The following is a 15,396-nucleotide window of genomic DNA, read 5'->3' as shown; positions in this document are numbered from 1 at the left end:
TATGTTTTGCGAGTTTTACGGACGTAGTTTCTGCACTCTTACGTCCGTAAAACTCGCAAGTGTGAAGCCGGCCTAACCCTAACCACAAGCCTAATCTTAACCCTATTGCATTCCAACCCTAGCCCTAATTCCAACCCTAAGGCTATGTGCCCACACTGCGGATTCGTGTGAGATTTTTCCGCACCATTTTTGAAAAATCCGCAGGTAAAAGGCACTGCGTTTTACCTGCGGATTTCCAGTGTTTTTTATGCGGATTTCACCTGCAGATTCCTATTGAGTAACAGGTGTAAACCGCTGCGGAATCCGCACAAAGAATTGACATGGTGCGGAAAATACAACACAGCGTTTCTGCGCAGTATTTTCCGCACCATCGGCGCAGCGGATTTGGTTTCCCAAAGGTTTACATGGTACTGTAAAACCTGATAGAAAACTGCTATGAATCCGCAGCAGCCAATCCGCTGCGGATCCGCAGCCAAATCCGCACCGTGTGCACATAGCCTAACTAACCCTAACCCTAGTTCTAACCCTAATTCTAATTCCAAGCCCTAACCATAACCCTAGTGGAAAAAATATATATATTTTATTATTATCCCTACCTATGTGGGTGATAAAGGGGGGGGTTCATTTACTTTTTTTTTTTTTCATTTTGATCACTGTGATAAAACCTATCACAGTGATCAAAATGTACCTGGAAGGAATCTGCCGGCCGGCAGATTCGGCGGGTGCACTGCGCATGCGCCCACCATTTTGGAAGATGACGGCGCCCATGGAGAAGACGGACGGACACCGGGAGGCTCGGTAAGTATGAGGGGGTGGGATTGGAGCACGGGGGGGTGAGGACAGGAGCACGGGGGGAGCGGACCACAGTACGGGACAGAACGGAGGACTGGGGAGGAGATCGGTGGCGGGGGGCAGATCAGGGTTTCCAGTCATGGCCGATGATATTGCAGCATCGGCCATGGCTGGATTGTAATATTTCACCACTTTTCATAGGTGAAATATTACAAATTGCTCTGATTGGCTGTTTCACTTTTTACAGCCAATCAGAGCGATCGTAGCCACGGGGGAGCTAAGCCACCCCCCCTCCATGGGCTGAAGTACCACTCCCCCTGTCTCTGCAGATCGGGTGAAATTGGAGTTAACCCCTTCACCCGATCTGCAGGGACGCAATCCCTCCATGACGCCACATAAGCGTCACAGGTCGGATTGGCACCGACTGTCATGACGCCTACATGGCGTCACAGGTCGGGAAGGGGTTAACTAGTTAAATGCCGCTGTCAAATGCTAATAGCGGCATTTAACTACCGCTTCCGGCCATCGGGCCGGAAATGCACGCATCGCCGACCCCCGTCACATGATCGGGGGTCAGCGATGCGTCGGCATAACAACCAGAGGTCTCCTTGAAACCTCTATGGTTGTTGATGCCGGCTTGCTTTGATCACATTAAAATGCAGTAACGGGCGATCAAAAGAACGTATCTGCATAAAAGTGGTATCATTAAAAACGTCAGCTCGGCACCCAAAAAATAAGCCTTCACCCAACCCCAGATCACGAAAAATGGAAGCGCTACGGGTATAAGAAAATTGCGCTTTTTTCTTTCTTTTTAAGCAAAGTTTGGAATTATTTTTTCACCACTTAGATAAAAAAAGAACCTATACATGTTTGGTGTCTATGAACTCGTAATGACCTGGAGAATGATAATGGCAGGTTAGTTTCAGCATTTATGATACAGAAAATGTTCAGCACAGCCTAAAATGGGAGGTGCATAGATATAGGTTCCCAAACCTTAATACGTGGAATAGTAAAAACTAGCACACTCCAATGTGATGCAAAAAAGGGGGGTATTTAATATACATACAGTAACCACAAATGTTTCGGTATATATAGGCGGATACCGCGTGGCTCTCGTGTCTCTTCCTCTCCCGCTAGCCGGACTGACCTACCATTCAAAATCGTTTTCAGTGCAATTTTTCCAGTAAAACTTACATTTTGATGCAAATCAGTCAATTCTTATCGGGGTTCCACTATATATACCATTCATGCTACATTTAGCACACTGAAGGTCCATTGCGGACCAAAAAATTTGTGGTTACTGTATGTATATTAAATACCCACCTTTTTTTGCATCACATTGGAGTGTGCTAGTTGTAACTATTCAAGTTTTAGCATTTAGTGAACCTAGCAAAAAAGCCAAGCAAAAAACAAGTGTGGGATTGCACTTTTCTTTGCAATTTCACCACAACTGGAATTTTTCCCCGTTTTGTAGTACACTACATGATAAAACCAACGGTGTTGTTCAAAAGTATAACTCGTCCCTCCAAAAATAAGCCCTCACATGGCCATATTGACTGAATAATAAAAAAGTTATGGCTCTGGGAAGGAGAGGAGGGAAAAACGAAAACGCAAAAAACAAAAAAGGGCTGCGTCTTGAGGGGTTAATATGTACTTCTTGATGTGGGAAGTTAGTTACCATATTTTTTAGCTCTATTCAGACAAAAGTAAAATGATATCAAAAGTAATTTAAAAAAAAACATGTATTCTAAAAGGGCACCACTAACCACCGCAATGGTTGTATACAAACAAACAAAAATAAATAAAACACACAATCCCTCAGACAGCTCATATGATGGAAAGAAAAAGCATTTTGGGTCTCAAAAAAAAAAAAATTATTGGTTCCTATAAAAGTAATTTTTTGGACAAAAGCAGTACAACCAAAAAAAAACCTCTTATCTCTAATTGTATCATCTCGCAGAATAAAAAAAAATGACCAACTATAAATAATAAAATGTTATATTATATTATATTATATACAGCTCAGTCTACAGAAAAATTAAAAAAAAAAAGTTTTGGAAATGTATTTTTGTAGCACAGTGAATGGCCTAAAATTTTATAATGTAAACAGATAATTGCAAAATTGATGTTTTATTTGTAGTCCTCCCCATAAAGAATTTAAAAAAAAAAAAAAAAAGTATGTGTACCCCGATATGGAGCCTAAACTGAAAAAAGCTGTCAAAATATGACTAACAGATCCATGTTAGAATTGCTGTCTCATGAGCACCCTTCCCAAAACCCGCACATGTTATAACAAGTTGGACTCATAATATGCCAAGTAAAGGGAAATCTTTCCCAGATTTTTGCCTCCACATTTGAGGGCAGAAGGATTTATGGTAAGAGACCCAGTTTCCAGCGATTTATCACTTATATGGCTGCTTGCTGCAATTATGATAAATCACTTATTTTTCTGCTGCAGATCTACCAGTTCTCTGAAACTGAGCTTTGTTTAACCCAACCCACACCACTGATTGGGCAGCTTTCTGTGTATGCTGTGCATAGGCGGAAAGCTGCCCATCAGTGCTGGGCAGGGTTATACAGACCTCATGAATATGGGGGACTACATGGCATAAGGTTTACTAGTTCTCTAGCTAATAATCTCCTGCTGTGATTTTTTATTAATTTTTAAAGGGAACCACCGCCTTTCAGGGCTGATATACAGCATTCTTTAATGCTGTATATTTGCCCCAACCCGGCCTGGAAGAACTGAAAAATAGCTTTTATTATACTCACCTGCAGGCTGCTCCTACGCAGAGCAAAGTACTGCAGTGCACAGCCGCGGGGTCTCTCTGACCTTTCCTGGCGCCTGCACACTGCAGTACTTTGCTCTGCCCTCACCAGGGCAGATAAGTACGCCTGCGCAGCAGCGCATTGCCGAGCAGACTGTGTGGATGATGCAGGGACGCGTCATCCACAAGAACCAAGGAGGAGAGCAGTCATAAGAAGATGGGAGGCGCTGGACCAGAAAGAGCAACACCCATCGGACCGGACCACCCCGCAGGTGAGTATAATAAAAAGGTCTTTTTCTACTCTTGCAGGTCAGGTTGCGGCAGATGTACAGCATTATAGAATGAGGTCTATCAGCCTTGAAAGGGGGTGGCCGAAACTTGTATCAGCCAAACCTGATGAGAGCTTCCCTTTAAGCTCTACAGCAATCGGCCCAATGACACATCACTGAAATCTGGATCTCTGTCTCTGCATTATGCTGCTCTCTGATTAGGTAGAAAAAAACCTAGTGACATTCCCATTACTGCTAAATATAGAAAATGTATCATACCTGTCCAACGAGTCCGAACGCTCGATCCAAGCTCCTTTGATCTGTATATTTTCTTACTTTATTATGAAGCCATCCTAACTCTGCGAGTCGGCCAGTAGTATCCTTTAGAGACTTAGACAGGGCAACCTGTGATGGAAATAATTAAAATAAATTAAAAAAAGACGGATAGTTTTACAATTCTTGCTGTAATTTTTACTAGCATGCTTTTGATGCACAGTACAAACTATAATTTATTTTTTTTTTTAAAGGAGGAGAGGTATTCTGGCATTCCTATTCATTTAGTTTTCATAAGCCCTAGCAGGAAAAGTAAAGTAATATCTTATTAGTTTGGAATGCTACAAAAAACTACATTTTTTAATTGTCTATTTATTTTATATAATAAAGATGATTTTCACAGTTTAAATTTAAAAAATAAAAGTGTACCTATTTTTACAGTATTGCTGTTAAATACACTGAAAGACTTGTGTATGGCGGCACACTGTTAATGATCTATTACAAAGCCCTGTCAATAAAATAAAAAATATTGAACTCTCATTTAAAAGCTCAAAATGTATCGAGTTTTGTTTTCTTTAAATACAAGCTATTTTTATATGTAAGCCTAACACCTACAGCATCCTGAAAATCGCACTGCAAAAGTCAATACGTAAAGAAGTGCTTTGTTGTGACCACTAGATGGCAGTACTGATCCGTAAAACAAAACAAAACAAAAAAAAACATTTTATTGCCACTGGACTAACCTCAATAAAATGTTATGTATAGGTGACCTTTAATGCCATCACCCAGTGTAAAAACTGACTGATTGATTCACAGATGTACAACCTATAGGGTTATATACCTATACGTATCCAGAAGTGCATATCATGTAGTGTGTGCTCTTACAACACCGGCATATTCACCTTGCTGTCCACCTTGTAACAGTTTTCAGAACTGCACATTTTGATACTCTTCCCATCAATTCCTTGAAAAACGTACAAAAGGTCTCTTACAAGGGAGGTTTCCGTTATTTCCACAGACCCTGGAAAAGAAAAAAAGTTTTACTTTGCGAAGTTCACAATTATGTAAATGACAATTGTGCAAGTTCAACATGATGCGCTCCGATGTAAAGATGGCAAATAAACTTAAAGGTGAAAAAAAAAAGTCTGGAGTCACTAGGTCACAATTTCCCCATATTCACAATGCAAGTGAATAGAAAACCCCTTTAAGGTGACCCTGTGGTCTAAATTAATGGTTACCACAACATCAGTGGCTGTGAAATTCTTGACCCCAAATGATCACAGCACATGTCAGACCCCCTAGGGCACACTGCCAGACCCCATACGGCACACTGCCAGACCCCCTAGGGCACACTGCCAGACCCCATACGGCACACTGCCAGACCCCATACGGCACACTGCCAGACCCCATACGGCACACTGCCAGACCCCATACGGCACACTGCCAGACCCCATACGGCACACTGTCAGACCCCATACGGCACACTGTCAGACCCCATACGGCACACTGTCAGACCCCATACGGCACACGTCAGACCCCATACGGCACACGTCAGACCCCATACGGCACACGTCAGACCCCATACGGCACACGTCAGACCCCATACGGCACACTGTCAGACCCCATACGGCACACTGTCAGACCCCATACGGCACACGTCAGACCCCATACGGCACACGTCAGACCCCATACGGCACACGTCAGACCCCATACGGCACACGTCAGACCCCATACGGCACACGTCAGACCCCATACGGCACACGTCAGACCCCATACGGCACACTGTCAGACCCCATACGGCACACTGTCAGACCCCATACGGCACACGTCAGACCCCATACGGCACACGTCAGACCCCATACGGCACACGTCAGACCCCATACGGCACACTGTCAGACCCCATACGGCACACTGCCAGACCCCATACGGCACACTGCCAGACCCCATACGGCACACTGTCAGACCCAATACGGCACACTGTTAGACCCCATACGGCACACTGTCAGACCCAATACGGCACACTGTCAGACCCAATACGGCACACTGTCAGACCCCATACGGCACACTGTCAGACCCCATACGGCACACTGTCAGACCCCATACGGCACACTGTCAGGTTTGTTACTTCTTCCTGTAAGAAGATTTGAGCAGTTACCAGTTTATCACAATATTATGTTAATGAGACTCGCTCTTTAAAGGTAAGTGATATCCAGTTATATCATAGTGCATATTTATGTCTTGGAAAGGTCTAAAGGCCCCTTCACATTAAGCGACGCTGCAGCGATACCGACAACGATGTCGATCGCTGCAGCGTCGCTGTTTGGTCGCTGGAGAGCTGTCACACAGACAGCTCTCCAGCGACCAACGATCCCGAAGTCCCCGGGTAACCAGGGTAAACATTGGGTTACTAAGCGCAGGGCCGCGCTTAGTAACCCGATGTTTACCCTGGTTACCAGCGTAAAAGTAAAAAAAAAAAAAAAAAAAAAACAAACAGTACATACTTACCTACCGCTGTCTGTCCCCGGCGCTGTGCTCTGCACTCCTCCTGTACTGGCTGTGAGCACAGCGGCCGGAAAGCAGAGCGGTGACGTCACCGCTCTGCTTTCCGGCTGACCGACGCTCACAGCCAGTACAGGAGGAGTGCAGAGCACAGCGCCGGGGACAGACAGCGGTAGGTAAGTATGTACTGTTTGTTTTTTTTTACTTTTACGCTGGTAACCAGGGTAAACATCGGGTTACTAAGCACGGCCCTGCGCTTAGTTACCCGATGTTTACCCTGGTTACCAGTGAAGACATCGCTGGATCGGTGTCACACACGCCGATCCAGCGATGTCCACGGGAGATCCAGCGACGAAATAAAGTTCTGGACTTTGTTCAGCGACCAACGATCTCCCAGCAGGGGCCTGATCGTTGGTCGCTGTCACACATAACGATTTCCTTAACGATATCGTTGCTACGTCACAAAAAGCAACGATATCGTTAACGATATCGTTATGTGTGAAGGTACCTTAAGAGCCGCGGCAGAGAGCTGCTAACGAACATTGTGATGGATCAGTGTTCTCTGAGATAGTCATCCATTGGCAGCTACTGTAGGAGACAAGAAGGGCAGAATACAATTTCGCCTTGCAAACTCTGCTGTTCCCCAGTGAGCGCAAGCAGCCGGTAACTATACCCAGATGTGTACACTTTTTAACTGAAATGGGTTGTGAGTCAAGAACAATTGCCGAGATTCCCGAATTGTTAGTGGGGCACAGCTGGACACTGGAGCCAGCTTAGACACAAGTGATAAAAAGCTACACAGGACTTTCTATGGCTGCGGCAAGCTCAAGATTAGAAACATAACTTCTTGTGCTTATCGTAATGTTTTATAGAAACAAGATGGATACACTCTTGGATTTCAGCCAATTGGAAGACCCAAAAATCACTATGTTCTGACTGTGGAGAGCATCAAGTTGGTGCAGGGCGACTTCCATGCAAGGTTTTTGTGGGAATCTAAATATGCAAATAGTCTCCTCAGAAAGGAAGTGGACTGGAACCATAGTGCCACTTATTGGAGGCCATTATCAACCTTTTAAGGTGACCTTACCACATGACTTCGGATAGGAAGCCAAATCAGAAACTCCATTTGTGGAAACATGATCTGGTGTGTTTGCCCCTCATCAATGCAAAGCACGAGAACCGAACCAATATGGCTGGGTGAGAGGTCTCTAACAGGAGATATAAGGGATAAAGTTTGTCCTTGTAGAAAGTCCCAAGTTGGCATAGGCCAATACAATGCTGGGAAATTAAATATGCAAATAACACATTTGTAGAGGAAGAGGACAGAAATCTAGTGCCAGCTGTTGCAAGTATCAATACTGACAGTCCTTTTCCAACGCTTTAAAAGAGCACTCAGAGACCGAACCCATTCTTCTGCTTTGAACTGAGGGACAAACACCTTAAAACACGACTGCAAGTGGAGCTTCTGGTTGGGTTTCTGTTCCTAAGTCATATGGCCAGGTCTTTTAAAAAGTCAATATTGGCGGTTAGGATTCCTACAGGTGGCACTAAAGTTCCTGTTCTCTTCCTCTCTCAAGAGGCGATTTACATAGGTTGTCGTTGGTGAGGCTCAGCATTTCTCCAAAGATTTCCACCCAGTCTATTGGCATCTTTACAGAAAAAAAAATCATGGATATTGTATTGGTTACCACTTGTGTCGCCTTCTCTCCTGGTTCTTGGTACACCACGGGCAACTGGATTAGGAATTGGTTTGGAGGTAGCATTCTGCAATGTTGGCTGTTGACCAGTTGCTAAAGTCCATGCAAGGCGCGTGCCCAACTGCTGCCGCAAAGCATCTCCCATAGGAGTTTGATAAGGCTGTCTGAAAAATCAAGAAAAAAAAGGCAGCGTGTAATTCGGTCTTGGGTTTTTTTGGTGACATTTTTCAGAACATAACGTACTTTATGTTAGTGGTAAAAAAAAATGTGTATATTTGTAAAACTATCAGACAGACCAGATAATCATGTTGTACAAAATAATAAATTACATGTCCCAAGTGTCTCATTTTTCAAATGTCATTTTATTAGGAAGTCAGAAGGGTTAAAAGGGTTTTTGACCCTATTTCTCATTTTTCGAGAAATTCACAAAACTTGTTTATCGACATTCGAAATTCCCCAAATGTAATACCATTTTAAGAAAAAACAAATCCCTCTGCTCTACTTCAACACTGCTGTCAGGAATTGTTTTATCCCTTCAGGTGCTACACAGACATGACTGCAAAGTTGAAAGAGAAAAAAATTGAAATGTATGTATTTTTTTTCAAAAAAATGTAGCTTTAGCCCAAATTTTTCAGTTTTACAAGGGACAGCATGACAAAATGGACCTTACAATTTGTTACCCAGTTCGTTATGGGCACGCTGACACCCGACGTGGTCAGAAACTTCTGTTGGAACAAACGGCAGGGCTCAGAAAGGAAGGAGAACTGTTGAATTTCAGAACCCAAATTTGGCTGAAATAGTCTGTGGGCACCATATCGTATTTTCAGGGCCCCTAAGGTGCCTAAACAGAACTCAAAAGATAAAAAAAATAAAAACAACATGTGCCCCAAGTTTTTCACTTTCGAAAAAGGTAACACCAAAAAGCAAACACCCAAGGTTGTTCCTCACTTTCTTAAGAGCGCGGCAATATGGTACATGTAGTCAAAAAGTCCTGTTTGGGCAAACGGCAGGGCTCAGATGGAGCACTGTTTGAATTTTGGAACAAAAATTTGGCTAGAATAGATTGTGGATAGATTGTGGGCACCATGTCATATTTGACAGGCCCACAATGTGTCTAAACAGCAGAAGCTGCTGACAAGTGATCCTATTTTGGAAACTACACCCCTCAATGATTTCATCCAGGGGTATAGGGAGCAAATTTTTCACCTTTACAAAATGTTACACCAAAAAGTGGACCACACTATGTGTTACCCATTTTCTTACCAATACTTAGCAATACCCCACATGTAGTCAAAAACGTCTGTTTTGACAAACGTCAGGGCTTGGAAAGGAAGGAGCAATATTTGCATTTTGGAACACAAATTCATCTCTATTTGGAATAGATTGTAATATTTGCAGAGCCCGTGTGGTTCAAGAAAATAGAAAACCCCATCAATGTCTTTTTTGAAAATTATACCCGCTAATGTACTTCTCTAGGGAAATAATGAGTATTTCGATACCACCATTTTAATGCAGTTGTTGCAACACAAGTTTGAAGTTACAATTTCATTTTTTTCACTGTATTTTATGGAATTTTTTTTGTATGTTTTGAGAAACACACCTTAAGTTGTATTCCTTTTTTTTCTTCCAGTGTTCAGATATGCATCCAATATGGCACCAGTGTGACTACCGGACATACTTGTGAAATGGATAGAGGCTGGCGTGCAATAGCAGCACACATTGCCTCTAATTAAATACACTCACCAGTTAGCGGTGTATCCCGATCAGTGTGTGACAGTGGAAACAGGCAGAATGCTCCGAGGTGCAGTGCCGACGATCTTCGCGATATACATTGAACAGCTGATCGGGGACTGGCGGCATTTGCCATTAATCAATCTTAGTGCCACTGCTTCCATCAGGCATGGGTACTTTCCCTTAGCTAGCAGCTCTGTTCTATTAGCACAATTTGGATACTGTAGTGCCGACGATCTCCAAATTATACACTGACAAGTGAATTGGAGCTTGCCGGCATTTAATAGTAATCAATCAATAGTCTCCATCTACATCTGCGGATAACATGTGCTATAATTAACACCATATCCTTGCTGCATAATAAATAATAAACAGCTTCAATTTATATCTATGTATAATAATAGGTAGAAGCAAGAACCACTGAAACATCCTAAATATCCATGTAAGCTGGCAATGCCAATCTAAAAAAGCCAGCATAAGGTACACATAGACACTCCCAATACCATATATCCTACAAAAAGCAACGGAGTTATTGTCTATGTAAGGGGTAATCAGATGGAAGAACAGCTTACCCATGAATGTGCCTGTGTGATGTGTCTGTCTAGTGCAGCCACGACGCGCGTTTCGCGTGGGCTTCCTCGGGGGGGCTGTAACACGGTGTCTCCTAACAAGATTTATATACTGCCCGGACTGAGTGCCGATCATAAAATAACGCTAAATGGCGCATGCGCACTGCACATAGCTCCAGCAAGTGGCAACACGCTGGGCATCAACAGCAGCAAGGCGGGTCAGGAGGAAATCCTCTGTGACGTCAAAGACCAAGCCCAGCTGCTTACAGGCGCCGAAGGTGACACCCCATGGATACTATCACAGTGGGCATGCACGCCTGCGAGGCGGCCATTTTGGAAATGGGCAAATTAAAGGGCAAAGTCTAATACATAGTCCCTTTCTTATCTCAGGATATGGACAAACTAGGAAATTCCCGCAATAAAGTATAGGTGCATAGTTATTTCAAAAAACAATCCATAATTAATAATCAGCAGGTTATAAATGTTAACATGTACCCTAAAGTGACAAATATGTGATAAAAATATTATGACAAACAACAAAATAAGAAAACCATGCCATATATAAAGTGCACAAATGAATACATAATACATATTGCAACAGTGCTCCATAAAGATATACCGTTGAAAGAGTGTAAATGCAAAAAGAAAATAAAAGTGATAAAAGCTGCTCTTCTAGTAGTGGATGCCTATTCAGATGATAATGGGGAATTTATCATGTCCATATACAGCCTGGAGTAAAACTTCTTAAGGGAAAGGAGATCAGTTCCAGTATAGATAGTTGCCCGACATTGATCCCCAAACAGGGTCCGGACAGTAAGGACTCTTTTCTAGACAAGAACTCCATTGCTTTTGTAGGATATATACTATGTAGAATATGTGTTATAATTGATATTATATCACTATTGCACAATAATTAATTGGTAGTTTCAATTTATATCTGCAGATATTATGTGCTATAAATATTATATCTTTGCTGAATAATAACTAATAAACAGCTTTAATTGATATCTGTGTATAATGCGTACGGGCTACAATTAATACCATATTATTGCTACATTCATTGGCCCATATGGATTACAGTGGGAATATTAAATAATAAAATAAGGATAATTTAACATCTAGATACCAGAGCCTCCACTGTTCATATTAAATTGAAAATCCAGCATACTATTTTAGGGTCGTAAGCTAAGATATTAATTACAATATATTTCTGGGACCTATTGCTAGGGAACTAGTGGATCATGGTGGTGTTTAGAATATAAAAACTCACACACTGTGATCAAATGTACATCTAATAAAGTATGTATATTTCATTTAAATTTCATATTTTACATTTATGATTTATAATGAGGCACATTTTTTATTTACTTCCCCTTCACCCTCTTCTCTATAAATAAAACGGGGAAATGTAAAACCGCTGACAGACGAAGTGTGAGTTGGGCAGTTTAAGTTGAACTCCTGATATTGGCTTGAGACGTGATTTATACTTTTAAAAGCCTCGCTCTTGTAGTACAATGATCACTTCACTATTTGACCCTGCTCATGTGACACAGACGGGTGCTTAGAATTTTTTCGTCCGTTGGGAAGCGCTCTAATTTCCCAGTGTTAAATAAAGACCCTAAGCCAAGTCTCAAGAGTACACTAATCATTACATTGAGTTTACATTACTTGAGAACAAGTCTGAGCAGCTGTAAATAAGTGTGGTGCATCTGAGACATTTTACAACCAGTGGTCCCTGGTGCATGAAAGTTTTTTCTTTTATATCTATGCTTTAGTCCAATGAAAAGTTATTAATAAACTATATCTCTTCAAACTGAACAATGGGGTTTTAAACAAATTTATGTTTGCAGAGATTGATAGCATTTAAATCCAGAGTAGCCGTCTTACTGTGACAGCAGCTACAGAGAGAATCAAGTTATATTCTCCTTGCAGCTGCTTGCTTCCAGTCATTATGCGGTGCAGGAGCCTACGGGTCACTGCTCACTACACAGCGAGCGTGCTGTAATCCCTCCTTGGCACTTAGAATGACAGTCTGTTCTGCAGACATTTTTATACTAATTTTTAGGCTTTGAATGTGATCCACTTTCCATAAGCAGAGAACTCAAAAAATATATGCATTCATTTTAATCTAACATTTCATGCTCCTTTCAAATTCTGTAAATTATGTGCAAGAACTGTACTACTGGCATGCAGGTATACTTACGTTTTGGATATTAAAAAAGCTTTTAAAGTGTCTTTAATTGAAAGCTTACCCTGGAACAAATTGTTGCGGAGTAGGTGTTGGCCCGTTTAAGGAATACATTCCCATGCTGCCAATTCCACTGCTTGCCAAGTTGGCGGTATTTTGTGCAGATGGCACACTTCGATCCTGGTAGTTCAACGGTAAGCTCTGTGGCCTGGCATAGTAATATGGTGTAGAGTGTGCATCACGTGGCAAAGCTTGAGCAAACAACGATGGATAGCTGGAAATCTAAGATGAAGACAACAAGTTGCTACATCTTATTTCATCATAAATTCCATAAAAAAAACAAACATGAAAATAGTTTCAGAATTAAAAAAAAATTATTCCTATTATGGCAATAAACAGGTCTCCTAAGCAAGGATTTGCTCAAGAACTCAAAAAGCTGTGAACAGAGCAGCACACTTGTATGAATAAGCTCCAAGGACTCTGGTCCGGCATAATTATTTTATGTCCTAGAGAGGTGTACATAAACTATGTAATGAGACAAGTACAATAAGAAAATACCACTATACCAAACTGGTGTATTCAACCCCCATTGCAAATTAGGCTTATTAGCCAAATGTACTAACTTTCTTTAATAACTAACCAGATCAAACAAGAACAATGTAAATAGCTCAACAACAAATAATACAAGTGGTTTCTCCAAAGTCAACACATTAAGCGCCATGTACAAGGTAGTGGCACAGTGGAGTAAGAGGCGCCCAATTCATTTAGAGACACACATCACTTAAAAATTGGACAACCCTTGAAAGATATGGCTGATTTTTTATGTGGAATTTTAGTTGCTCAACATTCCTGGGCAAATTTTGGTTAACTTTTCGTTACATTATAAATGTTTTCTCTTGGTGAATGCAGGTGGCCAGTTCATTACCCAAACTCTTCTTCTGCGAAGCCATGTTGTTATGATGGATGCAGTATGTGGTTTAGCATTGTCTTGCTAAAATATGCAAGGTCTTCCTGCCTGGATGACAGCATTTGTTGTTGTGCAACCTCTATATAATGTACAGCATTAATGATGCCTCCAATGATGTGTAAGCTGCCTATGCCGTGCGCACTATTGTAGCCTCATACCATCAGAGATGCAGGGTTTTGAACTTTGCGCTGACAAACTGCATAGTTCCTCTTGTCAAGTCCACAAGACATGGCTTCAATGGTCTCCATAAAGAATTTCAAATTTTGATGCATCTGACTACAGAACTATTTTGTACTTTGCCTCAGTCTGTTTTAAATAAAATTTGGCCCAGATTAGACTGCAGCATTTCTGGATTGTGCTGATATATGGCTTCTTCTTTGCATGATAGAGCTTTATGTAGCACTAATTCCAGCATCCCCGAGTACCCTTTTTCCGTCCCCCCACCAACATACTCACAGCCCCAGCCGCGGTGTCCCCGTTCCTTACTGTGGCTACCTGCTTCTCTGGGCCTGCATGCGCCGCCTAGCTGTTCGCCTAATGCATGCTCGCCAATTCTTAAAAGGGGCAGTGTGCTCACTTTGGAACTGCCCCCAACTAGTAGCTAGGAGGCATCAGGTGTATAAAGCACTCTCCCCCGTAGGGAGGGGCCTGAACAACACCTTCCCCTTTGGTAACTTAGTGTTGGTGCAACTGTTGCGAGGTCCCTGTTTTCATTAACCGTGTTTTGTCTAAACCAGAACCCGAAACCGCTCCAATGACATACTGGTGGTACCTGAGCCTGAAACCGCTCCGGCGTTACCTGAACCAGTATCAATGTCTGTCCTGTCTAGTGATCCACAATATGCACAGTCTGAACCAGTACCAGTGTGGGTTGTGTCAGGTGACCCAGAATCCATGTGGTCTGAACAGGTTCCGACATGTAGCCTGTGATTCTGAACCTTGTCCTGCCAGCGACTCAGATCCCCACCCTGGGGGTCAGCTGCCGCAGTACCAGGGAATTTGAGTGGTACCTGGCGGGCTAGCTGCAGCTCAAGCCTAACTCCACAATCAGGAGCTCTAGCAATAACCAGGTAGCCGCTGAGCCACGCCTCTCTAGAGAAAATCCGCCCGTGGTGCAGTGGGTCCCAGATCTGCGAGCATGACACTTTAAATTGCATTTGTGGATTGCACGGCAAACTGTCTTGTCCATTGTGCACATTAATTTCTACAGAATCACTTAATCTCTTGATATCATGTTCTGTGGATAGAGGGATATTCAACACTTCGCAATTTTTCATAGACGAACATTTTACTGAAATTATCTAAACATTTTGATATGCAAATTGCCTCTTCTGAGAAAAAGAGGACTTAAACTCTATAGCACCACTTGTTGGAAGTAGCGATCCATTTTGAGACGCAGTTGTTCACAGATTGGTGTACTTCCGCCCTACTAAGGGTGGTTTCACACTTGCGTTTTTGTCTGCAGCATTTTTTTTCCTATATTTAACATTGAAAACGCATGCGTTTTTTGGTGTACGCGTTTGCATGCGTTTTTGAACGCATGCGGTTTTTTACTGCATGCGTTCATTTTCAGAAATGCAACTTGTAGTATTTTTGAGAGGCGTTTTTTGGACCAAAAAAAACGCATGCGTTTTCATGCGGTT

At 42.3% G+C, this 15,396-nt stretch overlaps 1 protein-coding gene across 3 annotated transcripts in view; it reads right to left on the bottom strand.

Annotated features, from left to right (window-relative positions):
* The window catches only part of TUBGCP3 (tubulin gamma complex component 3), a 129,140-nt gene that overhangs the window by 90,355 nt on the left and 23,389 nt on the right, over positions 1–15,396 (bottom strand). For all 3 annotated transcript variants that reach the window (XM_069757903.1, XM_069757905.1, XM_069757904.1), the window contains exons 5-8: positions 12,851–13,068; positions 8,290–8,462; positions 5,005–5,123; positions 4,109–4,234 (exon numbers count right to left, since the gene is read on the bottom strand). In XM_069757903.1, the coding sequence (XP_069614004.1) occupies positions 4,109–4,234; positions 5,005–5,123; positions 8,290–8,462; positions 12,851–13,068 (636 nt within the window). The remainder of the gene's footprint in view (positions 1–4,108; positions 4,235–5,004; positions 5,124–8,289; positions 8,463–12,850; positions 13,069–15,396) is intronic.

The sequence above is a fragment of the Ranitomeya imitator genome, chromosome 3 (genome assembly GCF_032444005.1).
Source record: "Ranitomeya imitator isolate aRanImi1 chromosome 3, aRanImi1.pri, whole genome shotgun sequence".
NCBI lineage: Eukaryota > Metazoa > Chordata > Amphibia > Anura > Dendrobatidae > Ranitomeya > Ranitomeya imitator.
Note: the sequence above shows the minus strand (reverse complement) of the source record. Positions and strands in the feature narration are given on the sequence as shown.